At 34.0% G+C, this 24,704-nt stretch overlaps 1 protein-coding gene across 2 annotated transcripts in view; it reads right to left on the bottom strand.

Moving 5' to 3' along the window:
- Window positions 1-773: 773 nt before the first annotated feature.
- LOC142355641 (uncharacterized) overlaps window positions 774-24,704 on the bottom strand; it is a 41,322-nt gene continuing 17,391 nt past the window's right edge. For both annotated transcript variants that reach the window (XM_075407819.1, XM_075407763.1), the window contains exons 6-9: window positions 21,806-21,992; window positions 15,122-15,316; window positions 2,211-3,066; window positions 774-1,559 (exon numbers count right to left, since the gene is read on the bottom strand). In XM_075407819.1, the coding sequence (XP_075263934.1) occupies window positions 1,279-1,559; window positions 2,211-3,066; window positions 15,122-15,316; window positions 21,806-21,992 (1,519 nt within the window). In that variant the 3' untranslated portion in view covers window positions 774-1,278. The remainder of the gene's footprint in view (window positions 1,560-2,210; window positions 3,067-15,121; window positions 15,317-21,805; window positions 21,993-24,704) is intronic.

Below are 24,704 nucleotides of genomic sequence, written 5' to 3'. Positions count from 1 at the left end.
CTCTTTATTTCCTTTTTGCCCTTTTGGTGACCTTCTACCAAGTGCTGCGGATTACATGTGACTTAATGAGTGTGCTATAAAAAAACCTCGATTTTTTTCTTGGTCTGCCAGAAAAATCTCAATTTTTCTTGTCTTGGACAGTAAAGAGAGCTCGTGAAATATTATTAAATAGTTTAGAAACTCAAATGAGGTAATATATTGCACCCTAATAATCGTATTGTGTACTTCCCGTGTGTCTGGCGGCCGCTTTTGGCGCAAAAAAAAATTGGGCAGAAACTGCTCGTGTGTTTGACAGAAAGTGGCTCGTCTATGTGCGTCTGCGGGACAGTTTTTATGGGGCAGACTTTGGCTCGACCGTAAGTTCTGGTGCGTTTATGTTGCTCGTTATCCTCGACTGTATTTTTGAACACACCGTACCAAAAATGGTCTGCGTCATAAACGAGGACCTCGACCTGGGATTGTTTCCCATAACTGTGCAAGAAGTCTTAGAATTATGCAGAAAATTGGGGTGAAACGGCGAAGTTCCCTGCACTATTCGGTCTTTCAAAGCTGAGCAATCGAGTTCTTAAACATGCGCTTCAAGAATCCCCTTAAACTTGCAAAAAATTGCTGTGTTTATGAGCAACGGTTGTATTTTGTTTTATATAGCTCGTAACTATATAAAATAGCTCGTGCCTAGTGACTTGTAATCTAAACCTCCCACACTAAGCTGAACCAAAATAGATCACTTATTTTCTTTGTCACAGCTTTGCTACAAATTGTACGGAAAAACATGCGTCTTTAGAGATGAATTCAGAGACGACCAATGACAACTAGAAGACAAATTTTAGTTAACTTGGGTGATTAATTCAATTAAACTTGTCCATTAATTAATAATTAACAATGATCATACAATTTAATTTTAACCACTATATTCATTATTCTCTCGAACTTGATCAACTCGAGGAAACCTTTCCTCAAACTGCAATTAATAAAGATTGAGATGAAATTTATGATTTAAAAGTGTGATCTGATTAATTACAAATTGAGCACAAGAGACAATTACAAAACAATCACTTTAGCATCAAATATAGGAATAAAATAACAGCGCCATGTACCATACAAGGCCTGTAGTCATTACAAATTAATCAACAAAATACATCCAAAACAAGCAGTACAACATAACTTGAATTGAAGCAACATTGCAAAACTGATACAAATATGCGTACAATTTATAGATTACAATTCAACAGAACTATTGCTCCAAGTAAATAATGACCCAAGTCCAGAAAACCACGATCAATAGCACAAAACACGATGGTTTCCGAAATCAACAACCAAAACATTTCCAGACGGCGTGACACAAATACCCGCAGGTCTGTCCATTTGTGGGCTCTGGCCATTGTACTCGCCCCCGAATGTGGCGATGAACTCGCCCAGAAGTGTGAACACTTGCACCCTGTGGTTCCGGGAGTCGGACACCAGGACGAAGTTCTGCTGATCCACACAGATGCCCTGGGGACGTTTAAGATCTCCCAGACATTCCCCCTCGTTTGAGAAGTGGCGTGCAAAGCCGAAATCTAAGGAACACATGTCTGGTTATTGACAAGCTTAATTAACATGCTATATTTGAGCCGCATAAGCAGAAGTATTATGTTTCATATATCTATGACATATATCTATCTATTTCATATGTATTTTTCCACAATACCTATAACACTACACGAAGTCTAATTAAGTCGCAATTAATAACTAAAATTGACATTTAATAATCATTAAAATCATACCACAGGACAACTATCTTTGCACCAAAAGGACGAATATGAGTTCTTTTGTAATGAGTGAATATGAATATATACCAGAATCCTGCAGAGTAACCTTGCGAGTCTGCAGAACGGTACCTAACTTTTTGCAAAAACCTGAAAAGTGTCTCACAAGATAATAACCACTAATTTGAATCATCTCATGACTGTGGAACAGTTTTTGCATGCAATAAAACTTTTCCAAATTTTGTCCTGAGAAACCTGTAAAATTTGAGTTCGAACTTAAACCAATCAATAAATTGAAGAACATAGAAGAGTTTTCCAGAGCAATCATGCCAGCTAATCCATGCCGGTACAAAGATTTTACAGAAATCGTTTGCAAATGTTTGAATCCACTGATCAAAACGGTATAGTTTTTGTTGTATTAAGTTACACTCATTATGGTTTTAAAGGTGGAATTTCGACTACCTTTGTCAATGAGAAGTACTCGGTGTTTGTTGAAGTCGTTCATGATTGGCCAATCATCTGAAGTGAAACAGACTCCGCGTGGAGAGTCAAAGTGGTTCTGCCAATCGTGCACTTTCTCCTTCAGACAATACTCGTATATGAAGATTCCATTATGATTCAACAGCTGCACTCTGTGGTTTCGAGTATCCGACACCAGAATCTGACTTTTAGAGTTGACAGCCACGTCCCAGGGATACGTGAACTGTCCTTTTTGGGATCCCTTTTCTCCAATCACCGACATCCACGTTCCATCCAGATTAAATACTTGCAAACGATGATTATCCTTATCCGCCACAATCAGTCTTTTCATTTTGTTGTCAACAGCCAACGATGCCGGACGTTGGAACTCTCCCATTTTTGTACCCTCTCGTCCGAATTTGAACTTGAAATTTCCAGCTTGATCAAATACTTGGACTCTGTTGTTGCTTCGGTCAGCAACGTATATAAATCCGTCGTTATCACAACAGATCCCCCAGGGTCGGCAAAGTTGCCCATCTTCTTGACCCTCCCCTCCGAAAATCAAATAGGGACTCTTTCCTTGAATATCCGCGTATGTTCTGCCTTTTATAGCTCTTAAAAGGAAGGGACTGTTTTTGATTTTAAAGTTGTTCACGATTACGTGTAGTTTGTAGGAGCCTTCAGTGTCGATTACATATCGTAACGTGTAAGATCCATCTTTGTTATCGTGCACCTGGATCTGTGTCTTCCTAAGTTGCACTTTGTTCTCTAATGGAGTGAAGTAGCACTTGACAGAATCTCCCCCCTCGTACCTCCTCTCTCCAAAATAGTCGACTGAATGCACCGTGAATTCCGTAGCCTGAAACAATCGAAGTAAGTGTTCACGATTCAACAGATGGATAAAGTATGAACTGTTTGCGTGAAGACGATTGACCAGCCAGTTTGTAATATTACTTACATCCTTAGTTATTTCGATAGCAAACATCACAATTTGAAGATTTTGTCGGGAAAACCAAGAAATCAAAATTTTAAAAGCTTCAAACTGGTCGCAAGAAAACTTTGCCACTGCAGTTTTTTGAGTCCTGACTCGAATCTGTCCAAGAGCTTGGAGATTCTAAGGGGGACTTCGCACTAAGGAAAAGCAAGAAAGGGTAGAAAATACAGACCTTTACAAACTTTATTAAAAATGCAAAAAAACTGTTTTGAGACTGAACGTTTTGACGTATCAATGACCCTAAAGATTGAAAAACAAAGAAGCTAAGTGAGTAATTATTATTATTTTAACACCTTTGCCGATTAGCGGCTACAATAATATCTTACACAATCTTACAACCAAATAAAACCGGTGAAAAACGACAGATTGCAAATTTGATAGCTATTTTCAGAGAACGTAGAACTTTAAGTTCACTCTAAATCACTTTAAGTATGGGCAAAATTACAAACATTCGATCTTTATTTTCTTTACCTCCAGACAGAATAAAAATGGGTCCGTTGACAAATTAATAAGATCGATTATTTATATTTTTTGCCCATACTGTTAGTTGATTTAGAGAGAACTTAAAATTTTACGTTCTCTGAAAATATCTATCAAACTTGCATTGCCTTTTTGCAATACCTCTCAGATCTGTTGTTTTTCACCGGTTTTAATTGCTTGTAAGATTGTATAATATATATATTGTAACCGCGAATCTGCAAATGTTTTCTTGCACTCTGAAGTATATTGGCGGGTTTACTAGGGTTAGTCAAGTACTAGAGCTTTTTTATATTACTACGAAACTGTCTAATAACTTTGAAATTGAAATCACTTTCATTAAAAATTACAATAGACTGCTTTTAATTGCTCGCTTAGCTTCTTTGCCTTTCAATCTTTAAGGTCATTGATGCATCAAACCCTACAGGCTCAAAACAGTTTATGGATTTTAAAAAAGTGTGGTCTGTATTTTCTATCTTTTATTGCTTTTATTGCGAAAAAAGACCCCCTGAAAATCGCATCAAAGTCATTTGCTAGTGATTTTTTATTGTTTTTGCGTTTTAATCAATGTATTCAGCATTTATTCTCTCCTAGGCCCTACTTGTAACAATCAATCCGTGTCTGGAATCCAAGTTTCTAAGACAATTGTTTTCACCTCCAGACAGAAAATAGGTCCGTTGATAAGTTGTCTTAAGTTTGCTCTATAAAGAAACGAAGATTTAAAACTTCGATCTCAGACACGCATTGATTGTAACAAGAAGGGCCTAGGAGACAATAAATGCTGAATACATTGCTCAAAACGCAAAAATATTCACTAACGAATGACCTTTAAACGCGAGTTTTCAATATTTATTAGGCTTATTTTCAATCGAAAACGTAATAACTTAATAACTAATTTAACGTAATAACCAATTCAAAATTCATAAAAAATTTTATATGTAAATAATCAATTTTTTTTTGGTGCTGCTATTTTTTCCAGGTTTTGCATTACTGTTCTAAGCTGCTTCATTATTTTGTATTGCTCTCACATGTTCAATTTTAAAACATAGCCGGCAGATTGCCGGAATAGCTGCGAAATAGACTTGCGTGCCGTAAAATACAGATGGAAAAAGATACAGAAGTGAGTTGATAATAGTTATCGCCGCCGCCTATAAAACTAACAAGTTTATTTCAAAGGAGGTTGTTTTTGGGTGCAAAAAAAGTTTCCCTGTCGCGTCTCGAACCGGCGATCTCCGGATTAACAGCCAGTCGCCTTAACCACTCGGCTGTCGGACCATACATTCTGTTTTCTTACAATCAACTTTGTTTTAGGAACAGATTCTGTTTCTGAATAACCGCAATTTAGTTCACGCAGAAAGCGTGAAATCAAGCGCGAAAAAGCCATTTAAGCAGTGACGAGACAGAATGTTCTAGAACAAATGTAAAACGAAAATAAAGCGTCAGACGACGAAACAAAAAAACATAGCCGGAAGAATTCCGGAAGCGACTCGAAGCGTAAAAACTTGACAAAAACCCTAATTGCAGCAGAAACCATTACCTTTCTAAATAAACCATAAACTCATTCCCCCCGTCTGATCTAAAAGTTGGTGAAACTTAAACCACTGTCACCAAGAGAAAAAAAATGCCGCAAAAATATTTATTATTGAAAACGTTTGGTCAGGATAAGTGCAAAATAAATAGGATAGTCAAAACACTGATAGTCTCAAAAAGCTTACAGAGATATCAACTGCCCTCAAATAATTCATGATTCTAATCTCAAAAAGATCGCTAAAGCAAACGGCAGATAATAATAACTTAGAAACTAAATTAAATTTCTCAAAAAATAATGCTCAGAGCTAAGAATCAGAAAACAACTACAGTGAGATTTCTCATCACTGCAATTAAGACAAAAACAACATATACTTTTTTTCTTTTATATATGCTAGACAACATGATTTCAAACTAATTCAAAAATTAAAATAATCATATAAAAGCAACAGTAATATTTAAAGGCAAAAAAATATTAAGAACAATACCAAGGTCGGAAAAAATACAATAAAAAAGTAATAGGTGGAAATTCTGGAAAAGGCTTTCTAGTAAACTCTTAGTACTGCCTTATGTTGAATGAAGTCAATTGCAACCCAAAGAAATGACGAAAATCTAAGAAAAAGCCGAAATCATTCAACTTGTTAATAACTGAAAAATCAATATAACCAGTATAAATGTAGGTGCCAGGACAGAGCTAGAATGATACTAGCTAGAATGTGAACAATATGGACACAATGTAAGGAATACCGTAACAAAGACTAATTCTTGATTTTTGAAAGTGAAATTTCAATTTAAAAAATTCAAGAAAAACGTATACGTTTCACTGTTCAGCATTCAAGACATAGAAAAGATAACTAGTCGTCCAATACAAAGATCTAGCCTCCTGAAGAGAACAAAAAAATAGGAAAAAGCAGAAGTCATAAATTCGAAACATTGAAGCATTTTGCAAAAAAAATGGTTAAAAAAACTTATAAGTCTGCATTTATGAAAAAGTTTTAACTTTTTTTCAAAAAGTTAACGCCAAAAATGATTGAATTTTTATTGAAACGAAATTAAGGTCCCTCATGTTGCACAAAAAGACTATTTCTAGCAATTACAACCAAAATACAAAAAAAACTGACGAAAGTCGGAAAAAAATTACCAAAATCGAATTAGCATATGTACAATTTCATAAAACAAAAATACATCGAGGTAAAAAGAGGCATTGAGTATACGAATTGTCAACGGGAAATTGTCATATTGACTGTTTTTTGACAAAAAGACGGCTAAAAGATCCAAAAATGAAAATAATACAAAAGCCAAAAATTAATTAAAAAATCAATTTATGCCAATTTTGAACCTGAAACGCGTTTTCAGGCTCTGCAAAAGACTGTGCTATTAATTTCCAAGGTTTACATTTCAATATAGCATCGAATAAAAATCATTTCTACAAAAAACCAACTTACAAGCAAAAAAATGGGCCACTTAGACGAAAAAACGGCTAAAAACGGTTATCTATATGTGCCATTTAGTCAAAAACTACTTTTCAAAGTCAAAAAGTCATTCACTAAACGCAGCACATTATCAAAAACTTCTCTCGCTCAGAGAAAAATTAGTTCACACGGCAATTTTTCTCACTTTCGCTTTTAGGTCAAAACAGCGTCTGAACGAATAGTACTTCCGGTAAAAAAAACCTTAAGAAAATAGCCGGAAGAATTCCGGAAGCGACTCGAAGCACCAAAACTTCACAAAAAGCTGAAGCCATTACCTTTTGTATTAAACCATTAACTCATTTCCTCTGCGGGTCTCACCTAAAAATGGGTGAAATTTAAACCACTGTCACCAAGAGAAAGAAAATGCAGCAAAATTTTATTATTGAAAACGTTTGTAACGTTAAGTCTCAAATTTTTAGAATGGTCAAAAAACAGATAGCCTGACAAAGCTGACAGGGCCATCAATTGCCCTCAGATAATTAATGATTCTAATCTCAAAAAGATCGCGAAAGCAAACGGCAGATAAAAACTTTTCAAAAAACACAGGAAAGTCAAAATTATTAAAAAGAGTGCTCAAACTTAAGAATCAGAGAACCACTACAATTAGATTTCTAATCACGGCAATTAAGACAAAACTAATACATGATTCTTCCTTGTTGTAAATATGCTAGACATCATGGTTTCATACTAATTCAAAAATTAAATTAATCATAGAAAAACAAAAGCAACAGAATAATATTCAAAGGCAAACAATCGTCTAAAAATAATACCAAGCCCGGAAGAAAAATGCAATGAAAAGTATTAAGTCGAAATGTTGGAAAAGACCTTCTAGCAAACTCCCAGTACTGCTTTATTTTGAATTAAATCAATTGCAAAATCAAGAAACCGAGATCTAAGAAAAAGCTGAATTCATTCAATTTTTTAACAACTGAAAATCAATATAACGAAAACAAAAGTAGGTACCAGGACGTATCTGGAATGGTACAAACGAGAATGTGAAGAATATGGACACAATGTTAGGAACACCGTAACAAAAAGACCAATTCTTGATTTTTGAAAGTTAAAAATCAAATTTAAAAAAATCAACAAAAACGAGTACATTTCATTGAGCAGCATTCGAGACATAGAAAAGACAACAAGTCATTTGAGACAAAAATCCAACTTGCTGAACAGAATGAAACAAGAAAAAGCAGAATTCAGACATACGAAACAATGAAACATTTTGCAAAAAAGTGGTCAGAATAAACTTAAGACTGCATTTATGAAAATATATCTGTTTTTTCAAAAACTTAACTCCAAAAAACGATTGAATTCTTATTGAAACGAAACTAAAGTCCCTTATGTTCCCCAAAATACTATTTCTAGTAATTAAAAGCAAAATACAAACAAAAAAGCTGAAAAAAATTGGCAAAAAATTACGAAAATAGGATTAGCAAATGTACAATTTTATGAAAGAAAATTTCATCGAGGTAGAAGGAGGCATTGAGTATATGAATTATCAGAGGGAAGTTGCCATATTAACTGATTTTTGACAAAAAACAGCTAAAAAATCCAAAAATGAGGAAATTAAAATCAAGAAATTTGTGCCAATTTCGCATTTGAAACGCAATTTCAGGCTACACAAAAGTGTGTTATCAATTTCCGGGGTTTACATTTCAACATAGCATCGATTAAAAATTATTTCAACAAAAAACCAAATTACAAGCAAAACAAGTAGGCCACTTAGAGGAAAAAACGGCTAAAAACGGTTATCTATATGTGCCATTCAATCAAAAACTATTTTTCAATGTCAAAAAGTCATTCACTAAACGCAGCGCATGATCAAAAAACTTCTCTCGCTCAGAAAAAATTAGTTCACACTGCAATTTTACTCGCTTTCGCTTTTAGGTCAAAACATCGTCTGAACGAATAGTACTTCCGGTAAAAAAAACCTTAAGAAAACCAATACTCCTCTTCGAGTCGTAAAAAAACCAAGAGCACCGCAATATAGCTACGCTCAGCTTACAGCTTCGCAGCTATAAAAATGAATCAACACTGCTTGATCTATACTCAATATAGGCGAAAGGAAACTATTGTACATCTTTTAATAAACCAATTTTTCTAATTTCTTAAAATTGTGTTCAATTGAACATCAACGTCTTGTTTTCAGTTTCTCCACCAAACCAACAAAATTTTGACTTTTTGTCTATTGTAGATTACTTGTTCAATCTGAATACTTCGGACCATTGGTTTTAAGAATTGACGCTTGCATTCTTACGTGCTCCCTTCAATTATATATTTTAAAACCTTTTTAACTATTTATGTAAACGACTGTCGAAAAACCATTGTTTTAGGGTGGGGAACAAATTCGTCATTACAACTTTGCTGCGTTTTGTCCAATTTTAAGAATGAGGTTCAGTTACTGTTAGCGTAAGGCGACTGTCTTGAGTTCAGTTTGGCAGAGGCTATGGGAATTGCAAAATTGTTTTGTTCATTTTCAAGCTCAACCATAATAAACATGTATAGCCTTGTCTATTACCCTAGCTCTAATGCTTTACTGTTGGTTCTCAGACCGGAAGAATTGTAACAAGCAATTAACCACATAACATTTAACTCCACATCGAGTACTTCAAATATGACTTCGTTCCACTAATCAAACTTTTTGTGTAAACTTGTACACCTTACGAAATTTATGAAAATGTGCAACTTTCAAATTTTGAAAAAAAACAACTATTGGTGTTTTTAGTTTCAATTGAGTTATTTTCATGTAAAAATCATTTCAAATTTTTGCACTAAGAATTCTGACGAACATTTAAACCGACCAATGCTTGACGAATTGATCAAATATTTTCGCGAGCACGTAAAAACTCTGTGAGCATAGTATCTTGGTAAGTTTTACGAACGGGTCGAAGAGAGCGGTTTTATTAGGGCTCGTATTAGGTCAATGCTAAAAAAATTTAGTTCGAGATTTTATTAATACTCCAAGTTCGACCTCAAAATTCATTCCAAAGAGAAAAAAAGTGCTGTCAATCAAAACGTTTTCTTAAGACACACCATGTTCAAAAGAATAGATGATGCTTCAAATTCAAACAGAAACTCCAGCTTAAGACAAAAAATGAACAAATTTTGTGTCATTTTTTTTAAAATCCCTAATTGACCTAATTGAAAGAATATTGTCTTAAAAGATCTGCTTAAGTAAATTATAAAGAAAATTTTTTCTGCTGAATCATGTTTTGTTTAACTTGTAAATTTCTCAATTTGAATAGAGAGTGCATGCGCTTTTAAATTAAATAAAAATTGTCGAAAACTTCTGTAGTTTCATACAAAATAGTCAATTTCTTTGTTTATTGCAAAACTGCTAATTGTTACGATCAGTTAAAGGCTGTCATTCTGACAATAATTGTGAAGTTCTTTTAAAGTACCTTCTCGTTACAAATTACAATACCGCTTCTTAGGCATTTTCACGAATCCAAATTCAGTGTCTTTTTAACTAACATTCGCCTGGAGTAAAAATCTCGGTTATGTTTCATGTGCTTCGGTAATTAACAGAAAAACTCCGACTTTTTATCAAACTTATCAAACTTAAGACAAAATTAACACCTTGAGGGTGCTCATAAAATATCAATATTTGTTAACCTTCCACAATTTTTTCGCTTTTTCCAACTGATTCGTTTTTCCAAAAATAATGTATAACGATTCTTCTGATATATTTCCGTTGCTGTATATCAGCATAACTCACGATACCGGAAATATACAATTGAATATGATTTCATGTATCTGCTTAATACTACGATATATAAATCCTCAAATCTTTTATGGCCGTCTTTGCTTTGATAGGTTTTTATTGGGAACCTTACCCCTTTTTTGTTTATAATAGATGTTGCGCTGTTCTTGCAAGACTTAATTGTTGCCTTCAAACGTAAAATGTTTTCTCTAGTGTCGTACTACAAACACGTAGTTTCATATTAGGATCAAATCTTTGACATCATTTTTCCAACACTGTGCTTTAGTTATTGCTGTTCCCGAGTTGTTCATTTTGAGTGCAATTATTGACTGCAATTAGAATCTGTTGCGAAAATTTTAAGGCCAGACAAGAACCTGGCATGACTTCATGGTTCCATAGTAATATAGGCACCAAGAACTCTTTGACTCACAGAATGGATTGATATCTTTTACAAGCAGGAACGCCAACCCTGTGCAGCATTTCGCTTAAGTACCAAAATAGCACATCAACCAGTCCTCAGTTCAACCAAGTAAAAACATGCCAACCAAATTTTGAACCATAAAATCCAAATTCAAATTATGAGAGAAATATATAATTATTTTTGTTCTTAATGTTCTCAAAATTTCAAATGTGATTTAAATTGTCAATTAGAACCGCTTTTTGTTTAAACAGACTTTTTAAATTCGTGGGTTCTATTTCTAATTTCTCAATTACTATGCTTAACAATTTAGAGCCGCGAATAGAGTTCTACTTTTTAAATCAGACGTCAATTTGATTACAAAAAGGGTATCGAGTACACGAACGTTTCTTAGATAATAATTTTCAAAAACTAGTCTTTTCTTGCCTTCCAAATCTTGCGTTTTCAGAAAAAATATTTTTGTCACCTGGCTCTGACTAATTTTTGTTAGCAGCCCTTTAAAAATGACATTAATCCTGGATATCATTGTCGTATTAAATTTCAGATTCTAATAAAAGGAGGCTCGTTAATGTGCGTTCACACATGATGTTCCGACACAAGCTCGTCTACATTTGACTTGATTGTAAACCAAATCAAGAACAAAAATAGATATTTGAGTTTTAAAAAAAATCGTTACAAATACTTACTAATTGATTTACATAATGCCACGCCTCATTACAAAGCTCACGAGATCTGCCTTTAAAAAGACTACGAGAAAAAAAAACAACAAAATAAGCAAAAGTTAAAATTTCACGCAAAAAATACTATCTAAATTTAAAAGCACCAAGTACTAGTAACAACGTCAAAATGCAATCAAATAAAAATTTTACTACAGAAGTTTACTTTTTCCTAACTGTAGCAGATGCAAATTTTCCTTAAAGAGACTAGGTAACAAGTCAACAGAAAAAAATAAGGGGAAATTCAAAAATTAATCTTATATTTTTTTATAACCAAATAATTTCAGAAGTCTTGAAAGCTTAAAGAAATATTTCAAGTTAAATCAATGGGAACTGTCTTTGGTTAGACATTGCCATAGGAACGGACAAAAGATGCAGAAAACCTCAGAATTACAAACAATTTGCGAAAGTCTGAAACCATTTAAATCATTAGCTATTAACTGAAAATTATGCGTTTTTATTTGTTTTTATTTATGATAATTTAGCTAAAAATATACTGAATGAATAAATATGTTCATTTGGGTCAAATTTGAAAATCATTGGGATCTGTTTTTTTTTACTGTGCTAAAAGAAGAGAAAACGAAGCAAATACACCGTTCACAAAACTTTTATGAAAAGCATTGTCTGACAAAGAGAACATCAGTTTTGACATAATATTAATAAATATTTTAATTTTAGAATTTCAAGCATATGAATGGGACCTTTCAATGATGAGAATAAGTTAATAAGTGACAAGTTCGCAAAAGAACAAAAACTGAAAAGTTTACAAAATCTTTGAAATATAAAAAATCTTCAAACAGACAAACTAATTGCCTTGGGTAACATCATTCATCCAATCCTCAGGTACAAGCCCATAATACCGGTCAGCATTAAACGGCTATCCAAAAGAATAAAGAAACAGGCAAAAACAAGAAATTGAGCGTAAAAAGTGTCGAAGCCTTTAGAAACTTTTCTATTTTCAGTTAATTTTTTAACAGCAACGGGTTTGTTTTTGATGTTACAAAATGACTGGAAAAACTACTTATGCTAAAGCTATTAGTTTTTGAGAAAACCCCTAGTATCAAAGCCCTTAAATTCATTAGTTTTCAACGGAATTAAAGAAACACGCGAGGTTCTGCCTCAATGGGAAAACAATGATTTTTCTTCATTCATGGGCCTTCGATAACTCATCACAATAAGTCGTATGACAGAAAATTTTAACATTTCAATTCATTATAACATGTCGTTGACTATGAGAAAAACAAATACAGGAAAATCCAAAAACTCAGTAGAGAAGTGCGAGAAGCAAGTGTCGAAGCCATTTAAACCCCAACGCTTTCTCTGAACACCTTATCTAAAATCCATTGAACGTCTTCCCTAGGCCAATGGGTTTTATCAATATCAAATTAATGTAAGATTTCAAGGAGCCAAAATCACCAAAAATCAAAAAAAAAATTAAGGAAATTTGAAAACTCCTGCGTCGATGTCATAAAACCAATAGTAGGTGATAAAACCGTTACCTAGAAAAATTTTTAAAGAAGAAAAATTGGGGTTCGGTCATTACGGAGACTGACTTACACTGCACAAAAATAAGATTAAAATTGATTGATGTTCAAAAATTGAAAAAACTTATTAACGTCTTAACAGCCACGAAGTTAATAAATACGCTCAGTTATGCCTCGGTGTGAGAACAAAGATGATTGTCATGTAGAAGTAATCAATAGGACATCACAATTAATTTCATGACTATGAAAACAACAACAAAGGCAAAACAAAACTGTAGGGCAGTGGAAGAAAGTGTCGCAGACATTTAACCCATAAGTTTTCCTCTGAAAATTTAATCTATGACCCATTGAACATCTTCTCTAACCCAATGTGATTCTAAGACTTCAAAACAAACCAAAATTACTGAAAAATTTTTCAAAAAGGAAAATGAAAATTCATGCATCGAAATCGTAAAACCTGTAGTTAGAGGATGAAACCGCTAACTAGTTATTTTTTGTTGAAGTAGAAAGTAAAGGGGTTGTGTCAGTACACAGAGTTTGACTTACGGTTCACGAAAATATTATAAGATTTATTAATGTTCAAAAGAATTCAAATTCAGTTTAACGGTGATTAAAATCAATAGCTTTCAACAGAAGTAATTAAAAACGCTCATTTATGTCACGATGTCAGAACAAAGATGTTTTTCGTGCATAATTAGTCGATAAGACATCAAAATAAGTCTTGAAAAAACAACAACAGGTAAAATTCAAAACAAAAATTCTGTATAAAAGTGCGAAAAGAAAGTTTCGAATGCATTAAAACCTTTATTAAAACCTTTAAAGTATCGAAGCCAATTATCTGAAAACTTTCTCTATGATCCATTGAACGTCTTCTCTAACCCATTGTGAATTATCAATATTAAGATAATGTGGTAAGACCTCAAAAGGAACCAAAATTACGAACAAAAAGTATCGAAAAAATTTAAAAATTGTAAAAATTCGTGCATCGAAGTAATAAAACCTTTAGTTAGAGGATGAAACAGCTAACTAGTTAATTCTTGGTTTCGAAGCCATTAAAACCGTAAGTTTATCTCTGAAAACTTTAGCTATGATCCGTTGAGCGTCTTCTCTACGCCAATGGGAGCCATTAATATTAGGATAACGTGATAAGGTTTCAAAAGGAACCACTACGAAATGTTAAAAAAATGAAATCTTGTGACAATGGAGTCATAAAATCAATAGTTAGAAGATAAAACAGTTCACCAGATGAAATTTGGTTGCACTAGGAAGGAAGGGGTCCCTCTCATTACTGAAATTGACTTACGGTTCACAAAATAAATAATTGGGTAATACTTAAAGTTTTAAAAATTTATTTTCCAAGTCTTAACAGCCATTAGCTTTCCACTCAAAGCACTAGATAGGTTCACTAAATGCTCAATACGAAACCGGTTGCACTTTAAGTCGAGATTATGGCACATGTTTCTGCCAGAGGTCTCAAAAATTTAGTAAAAACCCCAAAAGAATGTCAAAATTACGAAAACTGAGAGTCGAATCCAAAAAACACGCCTGATTCCTTGAAAACGATTCCTTTTTGCTCATTGGGCTTCGTTTTATTGTAAATGAGGTTTTTCATTAACAGAACCGCGATATGAAAAGTGAGTAGTTTCTCGGCGACTTAAAAAACAAAACTTGACAAATTTTCTAAAAAAGGAGCTCTCAAATACAATTTGAATTTTTATTTTGAGAGTAAAGTTCCCTGTTAGACCAAAAATAATCTTATGGCCTTTCGTCGATTAGGCACAAAAAATCGATTAATTTTGTGGAATGAAATGTAGCTTTGAATTAGTTTTTTTAATAGAGATCTTAATTTGAAAAATTACACTAAAATTGAACAAAATCATGCCAAATATCCCATGTTCAAATAAAACTTCAATCCTCGATAACTCCTCGAAAAAAATGAAATTCAGAAAAATCTTTTTAATTCCATATTCTACGCTGGACGTGCTTTTTAATGATACCACTCACATTTCTCTACGATGAATATATCGATCGGCGAAAATTGTCTGAACAAAACGATTTGAGTATATGGTTCCTCCCCCCACAAGTGAGGTCTGAACAATAACACAAGTTGATAACTGTTGAACCTTTCCGACTATTGTGAAGGTGACTCCTTTGCCCGTGGCCACACAGCCCTCCGAGTACGTGTTGCTCCTGACCTCAGCCACACCCTTCTCCAACATACTGAACACATTTGAGTTGGGGAATATGGCCACTAGGTTCACAGTCTGCAACTTGGGAATCATGAATGGCTGACAGTCTATCTGTGTGCAGTTCGCCACCTGGAGCACAAATTGGGCCATCTCAAATTTTTGGATCTGAGTTTTCAGTTCGCAATAGTTTTTTGAATTTTGAAACCAGAGTTCTGATCAGGACATAGACAATTCATTTGAAATATTAAACAAGGAGGCACGTTAATGTGCGTTCGCACATGCTGTTCCGACCCGTGCTCATCTGCATCTTTGACTCAACTGTCTTTTGACTTACTTTTTTGACAAAGAGATAATCAAAAATAGATGTTTGAGTTACACAACCAAACTAATAAGTGAACTAAATAATTCCATGCCTTTGCAATGCCATTACAACGAGACCTGCCATTAAAAAGACTACTGGAAAAAACAACAACAAAGCAAAAACAAAAATTTCACGGCAAATCTGAATATCTTAACTTAAAAGCACCTAGTAACAACATCAAATTACAATCAGACAAAGCCCAAACTACATACATGTCTTTTTTCCTAACTACAAATTAGATGGAATTTTTCCTTAATGAAGCTAGTGACAAGTCGACAAGAAGAAGAAATAATGAGGCGAATTTCAAAATTCAATTAACATTTTTTAAAACAAATAAATTCAAATGTCTTAAAAATAGTTGACTTTTAAAGAAATAATTCTCGATGAAATTACTAAAAAGTCACAATTAAACCAATAGGAGCTGTCTCTGGTTAAATTAAACCATAGAAAAGGACAAAAGATGCAGAAAAACTCACAAAAATTACGAAAAAACTACCAACATTGCGAAAACGCAATTTAGTGAACCCATAAAATCATTAGCTATTGCTTGATTTTTGTATTTTTATTTCACTTTCTATTTATACTTATTCAGCTGAAATTTTACTGAAGGATAAGTTCAATTGGGCCACATTTGAAATCATTGGGATCTGTTATGACGCGATTGTGGTAAAGGACGAGAAAGAGAAACAAACATTACTCACATTTTATGAAAACGCATTTTATCCGACAAACAAAACATCAGTTACGTCATAATATAATTAAACATGTTGATTTTCAAAGTGCATGGTGAATGGAATTGTATGTTACCTCTCAATGATGACAATAAGTTACCGGAGACAAAAACTGAAAAAATTGAAAAAGCTACTCGCAGAACTGACTGCTTCGGCTAAAAATTTTCATCAAATCCTCAATAACAAGCTTATGGGAACAGTGACCATTTTAAGGCTACCTAAAGAATAAAAGCAAAAATAGCAAAATAAAAAAATGAGCGAGATCAGTGTCGAAGCCCTTGAAAAATGAACTTTATTGTAAAAACTTTTTTCTGCATTCAATTAATTGTTTTACAGCAATGGGACTTCCCTTTTTAACAATTTGACTCCAATAAATCAACAAATATGAAGTTAACGAAATTTTCGAGAAAACCCGTAGTATCAAGGCCATTAAATTCAACAGCTTTCAACAGAATCTAAAAAACACGCTACGTTAAGCCCTGATGAAACAGCAAGAATGTTTGCCATCCATATTTCATCAATAAGACTTTACAATAGGGCACTGACTATGAATACAACAAAAACAAGCTTAGGCAAAATCCAAAAACTAGTTAGAAAAGAGCGAGAAGAAAGTGTCGAAACCATTTCAACCATAAGTTTTTCTCTGAAAACTTTATGTAAGATCTATTGAAGGCCATCTCCGAGCCAATTCAACCACCAATATAAGGAGAATCTGTTCGGATTCCAAAAGCCGACAAAAATACGAAACAAATCCAAAAATAATCCAAAATTATGAATACTCGAGCATCGAAGTCATAACACCAATAGTTATAAAATAAACCTCTGACTACATTAACTTTTTTGTAGAAAATAACGAATTTAGTCATTACTGAGACTGACTGACAGTTCACGAAATGCAACAGTAGATTCAAGCTCGATTAATTTTAAAAAATTTCGAAAAACTTTTTAAATTTTCAAAGCAATTAAAGTCAATAGTTTCCAACGGAAGTCAGTAAATTCGCTCAAACAATATGTCTTATGACTATGGAAACAACAAGTACAAAAAGTTCAGTAGACAAGTGCAAAAAGGAAGTGTCGAAGCCATTTAAACCCTAAGTTTTTCTTTGAAAACTTTATCCCTGATCCATTGAACATCTTCCTTAAGACAACGGGACTTATCAATCTCGGAATAAGGTGATATTACAAGAGGAACCAATAATAATATCCAGAAAATTTGAAAATGTTAGAATTCTTGAGGCATTGAAGTCATATAACAAAAGTTAGAAGAATAAACCCAATACCAGATTAATTTCAGTTGCAGTAGAAAAAAAATGGGGTCCTTAAATTACTGAGAATTACTTGCATTACACGAAAATAAGTATATAATCGGTTAATGTTAAAAAAAAATCTAGAAAATTCATTTTTAAAGTTGTAAGAGCCATTAGCTTTCCACTGAAAGCTCTAGATGGGTTCACTTAATGCTCATTACGAAACTTACTGTATTTTAGACAATGAGATTGTGCTATAGAAATCTTGAAAACTCAAAAAGATTCGAAGCAAAAAAAAAAACACGAGCGATTCCTTGAAGACGAGTCTTTGGTTCATTGGGCTTCATTTGACTGTAAATCAGGTTTTTCACTAACGGAACCTAGATATGAAAAGTGACTAGTCTCTGGGCGACCCAAGAAAAAATTGAAGTTTTTTAAGAGCTTTCAAATGGAATTCAATTTTTTGATAGCAAACTTCCCTATGAGACCAGAACTAGTTTTTATATCGCCGTGCGTCTATTAGGAACTCAAAATTTATTCATTTTGTGGCATGAAATGTAATTGAATTAATTTTTAAAGGAAAAGATCTTAATTTAATGAAAAATTACAATAAAAGTGAACAAAGTCATGCCAAATATCTTGTGTTCACTCAAAACATCAATCCTCGATATCTCCTCGAAAAAAAACAAGAAATCTTTTCATTTTTCGAATTCTACACTGGACGAGCTTTTTCATGATTCCACTCACATTTCTCTAGGGTGAATATATCGATCTACCAAAACTGTCTGAACAAAAAAAACCCATTAGAGTATATAGTTCCTCCCCCCTCATGTGGGGTCGGAAAAAAGTGTTCTCTCATTGTTGTGACGTCAAAGATGTTTTAAAAGGCAGCTATGACGACTTAATCAACTTGTGGGCTGAAAAACCTTCTAATGATATCAACATCTTTCTCAAATAGGCCCTAGTCCCTGAAAAGAATTGAGCTCAACTCTTAGTTGTACCCTCAGTCCGAATTTTCACGCTGCCGACTTCAGCTTTTCCAAAATGTAATTTTCACGGAACCGTGAAAAATGCACGACCATGAAAGAGCACATTACCTATTGCTGATAAAATGATAATTTTCTGAGCTAAGTAAAAAATTTACATACAGCCAAACAAATTTTCCCAATATAGCCTAATTTTGAAAACTGATTGATGTTGAGAATTCAGCATTGTTTCAACCTTTTAACAAAGATCGGGTCTTTTCTATTACAGTCCACCATCTTAGTGGTAAACGTATAGTTATTCCAAGAATTGCTAGAGTAGTGCTTGGACAAAAGGACCAAAAAAACAAAGATAAAATTGTCTCTTAGATTCTTAGATGCTGACTTTCTTATGAGAACGCTCTCCATGCACAAAATATAACGGAATGATGTCAGAAGATTTGACCCCAATTGATTCTAACAAACTCCAACTAATTTAAAGTACGAAATATAGAAAATATGCAAGCAAAAATTGAGAAGTCAAACGTGAAATTCACTTCAAAATACCCAGAATACTAAAATTGTTGCTACAGACTTCTAAAGTTGAATTAATAAGTCCAGAAGCAGAAATAATAAGCTTACTTGCAATTATAAACAAAAAATTACTGTACCATAATTTACGAGTATTATCAACTTTTGCAATATTTATAATTTTTTTGATATCATCTCTTGATATCATATATCATAATTGAAGCCCCTAAACTAGTGCTCACGTAACATGTAGCCGCCTAACTGCATTTTTACCATAATAGTTTTCTTCCCCATTTGCATTTAATTCACTTACACATTATAAACTTGCATTTGGATTGAAAAACATTCCATTGAAAATGGCATTTTTGTCTTGTCTTGTTTCTTGTCTCCTCCATTTCAAATTGCCGGATTATTAAAATGAACTACTTTTAATCAACGATATTGAAATCGACTATATGGTAAGCAAACTAACAAAATTTGTCAACCATTTTCACAGATAGTTCTTGGCAATCATTCAAAATAATATACTATAAACACTTTCGTTGTAAAATGAATTTCGCGCACCCATCAATTTATCTGTTTTATAATACGTGGTTAAAAATAGGTATATTTAAACTAATTTTTATCAGAAAAATGTTCACAGCATGGAATTTAAGGTGACGTTGATCGAATTCTTTAAATTTTTAGAACGTTGGAAACAAAAGAAATTTATCTGATTATCTCTCCAATTAAATAAATTTCATAGTTTTAACATATTAAATCTATTTAAACATCGATGTACATGTAGGTATGTATATACATATGCACCTTATAGTGGGATAGTGAGATAACTATTTAATAGTTTGATAGTGGGATATGTGGGATCCCACATATCCCACAATTAAATCGTTGTGAGTTCATATTCTAAGAAATCATCTGTTTACCCACAACTAGCAGGCCCGCAAAACCATAAGTCATTTACACGAATAAGAGGTTTAAAATTAAGGTTTCTGTTTCGCACCGACTCGGGCTCGAACCCATCATATCCCTCGCTTAACAGCTAGAAGTCTCGCCAATTACGCTAACTATGCGTATTGCATTTGTCCTTCGCTATTTCTGCAGCAAATTTCTGGACAAGGGCGTTTCTGACCCTTTTTTTGTTATATCACATGCTTAATGAGCGCAAAAAAATTGCATAATAGGAGCTTAAATAGGATGGCAAAGCGCGTCTCAAAACGCATTGATTACGCGCTAGGTTGCTTGATTAAGCACCCCTGAAACATGTTACGGTAGGAGCAATGTTAACAATTGCGCTCAATTGGGACTGATGTTTAATATAATAAAAGAAGATTAGACAATACAACTAAAAAAGCTCAAAACTTAGTTTCGTAGTGATTTTACGGACAATGGCAATAGAACCGCAAATCAACAGCTATAAAATAAAGTTCAACCTGTGGTTATCCTATGGAGCACAGAAAAATATTTGATTTTTCCAACTCAATCTGTTTGAAGCTCTTGGTGTATTCTGTTTTTACCCCCCGTTTCGTGGGGTGGTTTTGCTCAACTGGTTATCTTGATCATCAAATTTGAGAAGAGAAAAATGGAGAAGTAAACAGAAGAGAGAGGGAAAGAGAAACGGAAAGACGGAAGAAGGAGATAGGGAGAGAATGAGAGAGAGAAACAGAACTGAGAAAAAAGAAAGAGGACGGACACACACACACACACACACACAAACACACACAGAGCAAGTGAGAGAAACAGAGAGAAAGAGAGAAAGAGAGAGAGAGAGAAAAAAGTAAAAAAAAAAAAGAAAACTGATTGCTCTAAATTTCGTTTAGGGGCAACAATACTATTTGGAAAATCCAAGTGGTTTACGAAAAGAGATCGCTCAAAGGCTTGAAATTTAAAAACAAACGAATGGAAAGATGAATTGCTACAAAGAGAAAACAGTTGCCATTTTTCATCCCCCAAACTTACAAATGGGAAAATAGAACGTATCAGCGTCGCAAGAAATGCTCTCGAACAACAGGCGACATTAAGTTCATTAGAAATTTTCATGCCTACAAAAGGGAGGAAACCCAACACGGGTTCGAACCCTCGAACCTCGGCTTAACAATCATCCATCTTAACAACTGCGCTATAATGACTACATACCACCGTTTGTCAAAATCGCTTTTATCGTATCAATAAAGATATTTCAAATTGAGAGCATTTGAGATCACAAAAAAAATCAAAAAGTTAAGCTTAAAAAACCTAGTTGAAAGCTAAGAGCGTTCCAGAAAAGTGCAGAATCTGTCCACCTGAATCTTTGCAGAAAAACACATTTACAATAAGAAATTCAAACTTTATTCATGAGCAATTAAAAAACACGTATTAACCAGGACAGTAAAACCTCCCTCTGGGCGAGCATAATTTCAAGCCCTCTTAGCCTCGTGGTAACTGCACTTAACTAACAGCATTTTTTCCCGGGTTCGGTTCTCATTCATGTACTTTGAGCCTTTTAGGTCATTGACCTCTCTCGATATGTTCGCTTAACCATGCTGCTCAATGCAGCTCCTAAACATGCGCTTCGAGAAGCCCCTTAAACATGCAAAAATGTTGTCCCATTTTGAAGCTTACGCGTTTAATATATTGGATTCCCCCTATCTCTTTTTCTGATAGCAGAGCCACAATTTATAGTTGAACGCGTCACAGAACACTGTTCTGATATTAGTATTTCACTTCCAGTTGAGGAGTAATCGGAGGTTACTTTAGTAGCGGTTCTTTTGATCTTGTGTCAACTTACAGCTTGAATACAAGTTAATTACCCTATCTCGGATCTCGGTGAGTTTGACGCAGTTGTCCAGGAACTGTGTGACATCCCTCTTGACCAGTTCACGCATGTCCACATTGGCAGCTTCTCTCAACAGAAGTGCACAGAGGCTGAGGGAGTCCCTGAGTGCCTCGTGTTTCACTCTCAGACCACTCAATGCACGCTCCTTCACTGTCTCCACCCTGAAAGCATATACTTATTTTCGAATTTCCTGCATGAATCGCAGGCATTCTACATCTCGGGTTTATCTTCATGTAATCTGGTTTGCCAATTTCAAGATCATAGATCCTGATCACTAAAAAGCATCCCGGGTCGAGGTATCACCGCTAAAAATCGCTAAAAGATGTAACATTTGCGGTGAATTTGAGTAACATAGCCGGCAGATTGCCGGAAGAGCTGCGAAAGAATAGACTTGCGTGCCATATTATAGAGATAGAAACAGATACAGATATAAGTTGAAAAAGTTATCGGCTCCGCTCAAAAAGCTATGTAAAAAAATTAAACGATAAATTTATAAAGCTTGTTAAAATTCATTGCTCAGAAGCCTTTTCATTAGGGACCCTTATTACACATAAGTTCCTTTGACCTTAAACTAATTCAAAATAAACTTAAATTTTAAAGTGCAAAAGTCATTTTTATTGAGTGAGGTAAGTCACTTATGATCAAAATCTAATCACGCAAAAAAACATTTGCTAGAGAAAGCGAGTGAGAGAAATGACGTCACGCGCGCAAAAGCAGTTAGTGAGAGGAAAAAGTCATTCAGAAAATTTTGACTTTTCAGCTTTGAGGTGTGAATAAAAGAAACGAAAAAAGAGCGTCAGACGACAAAACAAAAAACATAGCAGGACAAGTCCTGGCGTACAATTCAAAGAATTTTTATTGACTAAACAAAAAACTAGACCTAGAACGGACTATGAATGGATTGGGAAAACCATTAAGAAAAAAATCCGGTTCAAAAAATTGAAAAAACAGTAAAAATCAAAGTGAAATTGCCGCATGTGAACAAAAAACCACTAGCGAGAAAGCGAATTTTTGTTCAAACACCGTTTTCTCACTACTTTAAATTTAGAGCAAAAAAAATTCTCGGCGCAAAACCACTCGCTTTTTCGCTCCACTTCCTGTTTCGGCGTGACCAAAATCACTACTCCAATTTGACTTCAAAAATCATGAAAATGTGTGAACAGATCTTAAAAAAAGACAGCGCCCCAATACAATTCAAATTCTTTGAATTGTAAAAAACCAAGAGCACCGCAATATAGCTACGCTCAGCTTACAGCTTCGCAGCTATAAAAAGTGTAAGATTTGCATTCAATGCGATGAATGCGGTAAAAAAAACTTTTAAGCTGTGAAATTTTTTTCACCGCTTAAGCGGTGAAAGAAAATTTTCACCGCTACCAGCAGAATGCGGTGAAAAAATTTTTTTCACAATTAAAATTGCAAATCTTACAAGTATTCACCCCGCTAATTTCAACGCCTCTTAAATTCACGGGAAATATCATTAGAGTAAGTGACAGATGGTGCAGTGGAATAGGAAGTTTTTGACATGCAGATTGTAGAGGTTCGAACCCGTATACGGCAGTTTCTTTTTTGTAAGAAACCCTGTGAAAGCGTTGAACAAAAATGTTCTGCTAAGAACCACAAAAATTCACCGCATTCAACGCTAAAAGTTGCGAGCGCTTTGCAGTAAAAAAGTTTTTTTCAGCACTATTCACCGCTAATCTTACATTATATTTAGATCAAACCTCTACCCGGGATCGAAGTCAAATGGATCACCCCCAGAAGATAAAGATTAGAAATTTATTAAACGCTTACATTTCGTTGGTACCTTTGACGTAACGATAGCAGGATTGAGGCAGAAATGAAGTAATCCTGATAAAAAACTCCTCGTACGTACAATTGAAAGATCGCTCTCAAAGTCTTTAAGGGGTCTAGACTAGGCTGCAGTGAAAAAAAATAACCTAAAGAGTTGACCTTAATCCTCCTTATAAAAAATATTTTAACAGTAAGCATATCATTTACTAAATACCACTATATGAAAACAAAATTAAAAACGAATGGAAATTTTTTTGTTGATTTTTTCATCGTTGTTGATTTTGTACAATAAATTCTCATCATAAAATTCACACTTTGGGAAATTAGAAAAAAAACCCGGTTTTCCATAGAATAAATGAGCAAATTAAAGTAATTGAGCTAATGGATTAAAAAAAGTTTCAAAGTCATTAATTCAAGCAACTAGAAATTGATCATTCAAACTATCGATCTTTTGGAAAACGTTCCAGGAAGATGCAGGCAAACCACGAAGATACAGGCAAAGATTAAAAACAAATATTAAAATTGTGAAAGCCAAATGGTGTCAATAACACAATTAAACTAAATATTAGAACCCATGGAAACAACCAAATAGGCCTGAGAGCAGGTGCGGCAATTTGAAACTAAAATAACATTACTCTATTTAGGTTGCCTGAAAACTATGGAATTGTTTATTTTATTAAACAGTCCATCAAATGAATTAACATTTGGCTCATTAGAAAGGCACTTAGTGCTGCCATTATTGAGATTAAGTGACTGAACCACAGTACTGAAAAATGCAAAATCGAAAAATTGACTTTTTTGGTAGCAAATTGTGCTAAAGTACTCTAAACCGTTCGATTTGAATTTAATGTATTAAATAAACTCAAATAAAGCAAAAAAATTTAGTTGGAATTTCTATAGACCTGTCATTTACGACACTACACTGCAGATGCCAAAACAACTCAACGGCAAAAGACAAAAATTTCTCTGAATATATCGTTTTCATCTTGAAACAAGTAGCTGCGTTTTGAGGTCCGGATAATTTTGAACCGTTTGCTTCTTTTTCTACGCCAGCGTGGCTATAAACATTCTATTTTCTCAAC

Source organism: Convolutriloba macropyga, chromosome 1 (assembly GCF_964194025.1).
Source record: "Convolutriloba macropyga chromosome 1, txConMacr16.3, whole genome shotgun sequence".
Lineage (NCBI taxonomy): Eukaryota > Metazoa > Xenacoelomorpha > Acoela > Convolutidae > Convolutriloba > Convolutriloba macropyga.
This window is presented reverse-complemented; position numbering and strand designations above follow the sequence as displayed.